General features: G+C 43.4%; 1 protein-coding gene across 3 annotated transcripts; it reads right to left on the reverse strand.

Annotated features, from left to right (window-relative positions):
• Positions 1-87: 87 nt before the first annotated feature.
• On the reverse strand, positions 88-5,284 carry LOC107756967 (growth hormone-inducible transmembrane protein-like). 3 transcript variants are annotated; one of them, XM_016574307.1, is made up of 9 exons: positions 5,169-5,284; positions 4,792-4,923; positions 4,568-4,670; positions 3,838-3,949; positions 3,162-3,303; positions 2,848-2,956; positions 2,473-2,661; positions 2,211-2,382; positions 88-470 (listed from the first exon to the last, which is right to left on the reverse strand). In XM_016574307.1, the coding sequence occupies exons 2-9, from the start codon at positions 4,909-4,911 to the stop codon at positions 383-385; spliced, it is 1,035 nt and encodes a 344-aa protein (XP_016429793.1). In that variant the 5' UTR covers positions 4,912-4,923; positions 5,169-5,284; the 3' UTR covers positions 88-382. The 3 variants fall into 3 exon arrangements, with proteins under 3 accessions (XP_016429793.1, XP_016429795.1, XP_016429794.1); XM_016574309.1 differs by lacking the exons at positions 4,792-4,923; positions 5,169-5,284 and having other exon boundaries at positions 3,838-4,005; positions 4,568-4,629; XM_016574308.1 differs by lacking the exons at positions 4,568-4,670; positions 4,792-4,923; positions 5,169-5,284 and adding an exon at positions 4,101-4,546 and having other exon boundaries at positions 3,838-4,005.
• Positions 5,285-6,000: the final 716 nt, after the last annotated feature.

Raw genomic sequence — 6,000 nt, forward strand, 5'->3', positions numbered from 1 at the left:
CATTCCTGTGTAATGTTGTTAAAATATCATAAAAATGGTGCTTAATGTCTGTTCTAAAGCAATAAACTGTACAATTAAGATCTAGTATAATTTGGATACAACTAAAGTTTATTGAACCATGAGCCCCAAACTGCAAGAACACGAGAATCACAGTGGCACAAGCGTTTTCTGTGCAATAACTCAGTCTGTTGAGAACTCATTTCTAAAATAAATATACAAAATTTTAGTTTGTTATAATTTGACATGTTTAAGACGCAATTCAGCTGAAAGCAATCCAAAGTTTTTGTTCTGATTTTAAACAAATAAATGCAAAATGAGTGACACTTTATTTAGCTAATTTTTCTTCTCCAATCCAGTGTCATGTGTTCTTGTCTCCTTACGGCTACTTCCTCCTGTTTCCGCCGCCGTTAGCTAGAATCATCACCAGTCGCATGAAGATGTTGAGCGTGTCCATGTAAATGCCCATACATCTGGAAGAGCAGGAGCAGCGATGTTAACAGACGGCAGTCATATTGTGTGTTTAAATGATAGAACGATTTAATTAAACAAAACGCACATTACAAATGCACAAAGCTGACTCTTAAAGGCACAGTATGTAATTTTCACTGCTAGAGGGCGCGTATTCAAAACAAACAAATAGACAAAGGTGTAGTTTGATGACGCTGTGACTGAGTGTGGAATCATGGGAGTTTTCATCTCCACAGCCGATGCAATCCAACGGGACTCGGGCAGAAATCATGTTCATGGATGAGCTAATGATTTATTAACGTAGTAGAATGAAGCAGGGTGAGGCTGAAAGCCGTCGAAGCGAAACGAGGCGCTGAACGAGCGCGACACACGGCTGGAAAGCTAGATACATTTGAAAGTTCTGTTATAATGGTACTCTGTGCGGTCATCACCGGTTTATTAAAACGCACAACATATTAAAGCGTTTTTGGTGTTTCCATGTTTTCTACAAAACAAACCGGAAATCAAGGGGTTATCACGTCATTAGCAGTCGACACAATGACACTATAGACACGCTCCGTGTCACTAGTTAAAATTGCTTATTTCTCTGGATTTAAACATTCTTCGAAACATTTGGGATAATGTAAGTACACAAGTCAGCAAAATATATAACACTGTTCTAGTGGTTTTTGGATATTTTAATTTAAAAATCTTACATATTGTGTCTTTAAATCTAAAATAAAGTCTTGTGAAGTAATACAAACATTTGCTCACAGAGAACACTTACGCATTAATGGGGTCATATTTCTGAACGCCGTAAAGAGGGTGCGTCTCGGCACGCTTGATGACTTTCTGTGTGTCATACAGCAGAAACATGCTGAACAGGACCAGACCTCCATAAACCGCCACCGAGTACAGGCCGGCCCCGAATGCAGAGGTGGGGGGCAGAAACATGGAGCCTGCAGAGAGGAGAGAACAGAAGAAACTCCTGTGAAGTCTGTAAGGTTAAACAGCCACACAGTCTGCGGCGGACTGTAAATGCATCTCACCCAGAGACGAGGCGAACACCACGCCGAAGCCCACGGCCAGCGGGCCGCCCAAGCTCAGGAACTTCTCGCTCGGCGCACACATGGCCACCGTCGACAGACCGGCCACTATTCCTGCGGTGTACCAGGCTGCTCGAACCATCAGCGGGCCACCCAGCAGAGTTAACGGAGCGATGACGGCTCCCATCACACCTGCACACAGGGAACACAAGAGTTCTGCTTGTTTGTCCACACAGGAGTGATAACTTTCATGTGAGCATGTATTTGTCTTTTGAAATTTTCTGCAGTGCTCAACCAAAGGAAAACATACCCAGCAGGAGCACAAACGCAGACTGCAGTGCCCTCTGGAGGTCAGTTAAAGCAGTGAAAGCACTTTACCTGCGTGTAGAGCCCAGGCCAGGTGTTTCGGCATCGGACTGTGTTCGTACGAGATCGACCTCACCAGCATCCCGGCGCCGATCATAGCAGCGAACGTGGCGCCAATAGCCTGCGGATCGTTCATAAGGTTGTAACAGCATTAAACATCAATGTAAATATTAAACTACAAGCTGAATCATTACTGTGCCATAGGATGCTATAATACAGTATATAATTAGTAGCTGCCTTACAGTAAAGTCATACTGCGTGTCGTTTAAACGATAGAACGATTGAATGAAACGAAACACATATTACAAATGCACAAGTCTGACTCTTAGCTTGCCCACAGAAAACACTTACGCATTAATGGGGTCATATTTCTGAACGCCGTAAAGAGGGTGCGTCTCGGCACGCTTGATGACTTTCTGTGTGTCATACAGCAGAAACATGCTGAACAGGACCAGACCTCCATAAACCGCCACCGAGTACAGGCCGGCCCCGAATGCAGAGGTGGGGGGCAGAAACATGGAGCCTGCAGAGAGGAGAGAACAGAAGAAACTCCTGTGAAGTCTGTAAGGTTAAACAGCCACACAGTCTGCGGCGGACTGTAAATGCATCTCACCCAGAGACGAGGCGAACACCACGCCGAAGCCCACGGCCAGCGGGCCGCCCAAGCTCAGGAACTTCTCGCTCGGCGCACACATGGCCACCGTCGACAGACCGGCCATGATTCCTGCGGTGTACCAGGCTGCTCGAACCATCAGCGGGCCACCCAGCAGAGTTAACGGAGCGATGACGGCTCCCATCACACCTGCACACAGGGAACACAAGAGTTCTGCTTGTTTGTCCACACAGGAGTGATAACTTTCATGTGAGCATGTATTTGTCTTTTGAAATTTTCTGCAGTGCTCAACCAAAGGAAAACATACCCAGCAGGAGCACAAACGCAGACTGCAGTGCCCTCTGGAGGTCAGTTAAAGCAGTGAAAGCACTTTACCTGCGTGTAGAGCCCAGGCCAGGTGTTTCGGCATCGGACTGTGTTCGTACGAGATCGACCTCACCAGCATCCCGGCGCCGATCATAGCAGCGAACGTGGCGCCAATAGCCTGCGGATCGTTCATAAGGTTGTAACAGCATTAAACATCAATGTAAATATTAAACTACAAGCTGAATCATTACTGTGCCATAGGATGCTATAATACAGTATATAATTAGTAGCTGCCTTACAGTATGTTCTACCACTAAGATTTGTTGTTATGAAGAGTGTATTTAAAGGGCGATGAATAAAAAGCAGTATGATCTCTAGCGTACCAGCCAGGAGCCCCTCATCACGAGTCCCATGAGCGCCGGTGTCCTGCTGACCGCGACGGCCGAGAGCGCCGTCAGACCCACGCTGCCCGCGAAATACATGTATGTGGAGTGGATCCTGTCCTTCACATACTGCGGCCAGATCCTGCAAACACAGCTTCAGTCTGCATCAAGCACAAAGTGTTCCTGACATGACTTCAGATGACTGAATACCTGCAATATAAGCGTGTATATGTTGACTGTCAGTCGCTTTCAATGCAGCTCACAGTTGAGCTGATCGTAACAGATCCCATGATTCACATTACCGTACCATGAAGCTGTTCTTTTTCATCTCCACATCATAAATCTCAAACGGTAAAGCGAGAAGTGAAACGTGTCGGCCTTCCTCTAGTCCCTTGACCTGAACTCTGGGATGTTAACTCAACAGAAACTTCGGAAGAGATAGAAATTGACTGCTTTGTAGTCGATCAGACTGATCTGATTAAACCGGTTATCACTGAGATTACAAAACAAAAGTCGAATGCCGTCTGCAAATCAGACAAGAGCCGCTGAATCAACGACTAGTTCATTCTTAACAATCGGATCACAGGTGAATCTGATTTCTTCTGTGCTGCTGGCATCATCAGATCATGAGAACCTTTATTTCATTTACAGTGTTTGATGTGAAGGTGATTCTTACACTGCTTTCTCGATGGCTCCCATCTCGTTGGACATGCCTAATCCGTAATAACACAAAGCTCCGAGTCCAACAGCGGCGCCTCCAGCGAGGACGATCCGGCCCATGCTGTCGACTGCAGAGGACAGAATCACACACGTCATCGGTCTCATGGGGAGTCGCCTGGGATGTCTTTTAAAAGAGGCCATACATATCAATATCTTTTACTTATTTTGAGTTTGAAACATTAGAGACTCAAAAATGCATTTGTTACATAACGTTCAGACCTGGCATTGACATCCATCTCAGGTGATCCGATCACAAGCACCAGATACAGCTGAGAACAGGGTCTAAAACATTTAGGACTAATTACTTTCAACGAAGTTAGAAGTTAAGACTAATATTTTCCCTCCACAATCCAAAGACACAGAGCAGGTGCGAGTGTGAACGTGTGTGTTTGTCCTGATCCGTCCAGAGTTTCCTGGACAAGAGGTTTGGAAAATGGATGGATGGACCAACATTTTTGACAAGAACAAAGTGTCTGGCAGTCATTTCCTATCATGATTTTATTTTGTTGGTAAATGCTGTAGCCGGAGTATTTTAGCATCTCAAACAAGCCTAATGACTGTCGCTCAGACACGTGTCACAGCGGAGTGATCGCATCACCGAAACAGTGCCAAAAACATAAGAATTTTACAGAAATAAATAAACGTGGAGAAAACTCTTTATAAAAGGACATGTTAACAGAAATCACTTTTAATTGCCGTGTCTGTAGCAGGTTCAAACGCTGCTTCCTGAACTTGCTCTTTGGAAGTCTTGCTCCGGCGGAATCCCAGTCTAGTCCTGGTGGAATAACCCTGATTGAAAACAACATAAAATACAACACAAAACATAAACAAAACACACAGTACTGGCGCTCGACTGCTAGTTCACACGCAAAGCAATCCAGCAGGTGCAGCGTGGCTCTTCTGAAGGTACCTGCTGCGGTCTGATCAGGGCTGGACTGGACTTCATCAGGCCCCCAGGAGCCGGACTCAGGGCCGAGCGGAGCCCCAGCACAGGGACGCTCCGCAGACACGACAGGCGTGAGACCCACATCACTGACCGGTTCTGTGTAGAAACATTCCTCATGAACAGTGCAGCATCGCGTGAAGCGGAGTGAACACAGCTCGTAAACAAGAGAAGAGGAAGATTTTACTCAACTAACTTACAAACTCCTGAACAAGCAGAGGATGTTCAGTACTACGAATGTTTCATTTGCCTAAAAATGAGTCCAGCGACTCGCACGCAGAATAATCCCGTAAACATTTACACTTCACGTATTGTAAAATATTATACTTAGAAGTAAAACTCACCCGTTGGTTTGTTATCTAATTTCAGCTTTGCGATGCTTCTTCACCACTGACGCGACACAGCAAACACCTTCCTGAACCTTCCTGAGTGTGACGTCACACGCCAGCGACAGCCACGCAATGCACTATGGGTCTTGAAGTTTGGACTTCAGCTTGGGCACGCGTTCTACGTTTGGTAACTTTTTTTTTTAGAATTAGCTTTTGTTTATTCTATTTTTTTAAATTATTAGTCACAAACTAGAACAACAAGACTAAAGAAACAAATAAAGTAATGGTCTGATACTGTTAAGACTGAACAATAATACATTTGAAATTATTTATGAATACACAATTTTATAACAAAATTGTCTTTGTTTTGATCGTTCACAATAAACAAAGCAAACAGCCATATCATTACAACATAATTTACAAAGTATTTGTAAAATTTATATTCCATTCAAATCTAAATAACATGTTTTAAAGAGACTATGGGCTAAATATAATTTAATTAAATAAAACAGTACTTAAACTTCATATATAATATAAAAATTAAACCTTTTTTGAGCCTTCTACAATGTAAATGATATTGCATTATTCTAATAAACAGTATTCCATTATGCCTTGAAACAATGAGTAAATTAGTCTGTTATTATGTGTACCAGAAAAAGCTGTCGTAGCTGGGATAGTTCTTCTGCGCTGTTTTGGTGCTCCTGTAAGAAGCTAATAAAATAATAAGTGCTGCTTGTTAGAATGTTGCTTTTTTATTTTAATTTAAAAAAAAATGATTGAACTACCTCAATTTACAAACTCTAATAGGGAACAATAATATGCATCTATCTATCTATCTATCTATCTA

Source organism: Sinocyclocheilus rhinocerous, unplaced genomic scaffold (assembly GCF_001515625.1).
Source record: "Sinocyclocheilus rhinocerous isolate Xijiao unplaced genomic scaffold, SAMN03320098_v1.1 scaffold3187, whole genome shotgun sequence".
NCBI classification, from domain to species: Eukaryota; Metazoa; Chordata; class Actinopteri; order Cypriniformes; family Cyprinidae; genus Sinocyclocheilus; species Sinocyclocheilus rhinocerous.

Bases quoted from the DNA above. Each gene is read 5' to 3' on its own strand.
- LOC107756967 (XM_016574307.1), bottom strand. From the start codon at position 4,911: ATGTGGGTCTCACGCCTGTCGTGTCTGCGGAGCGTCCCTGTGCTGGGG. The intron at 4,671-4,791 runs GTACCTTCAGAA...GTTTTCAATCAG, and splicing joins CCCTGATCAGACCGCAGCAG to GGTTATTCCACCAGGACTAG. The intron at 2,957-3,161 runs GTACGCTAGAGA...AACGATCCGCAG, and splicing joins TGATGAGGGGCTCCTGGCTG to GCTATTGGCGCCACGTTCGC.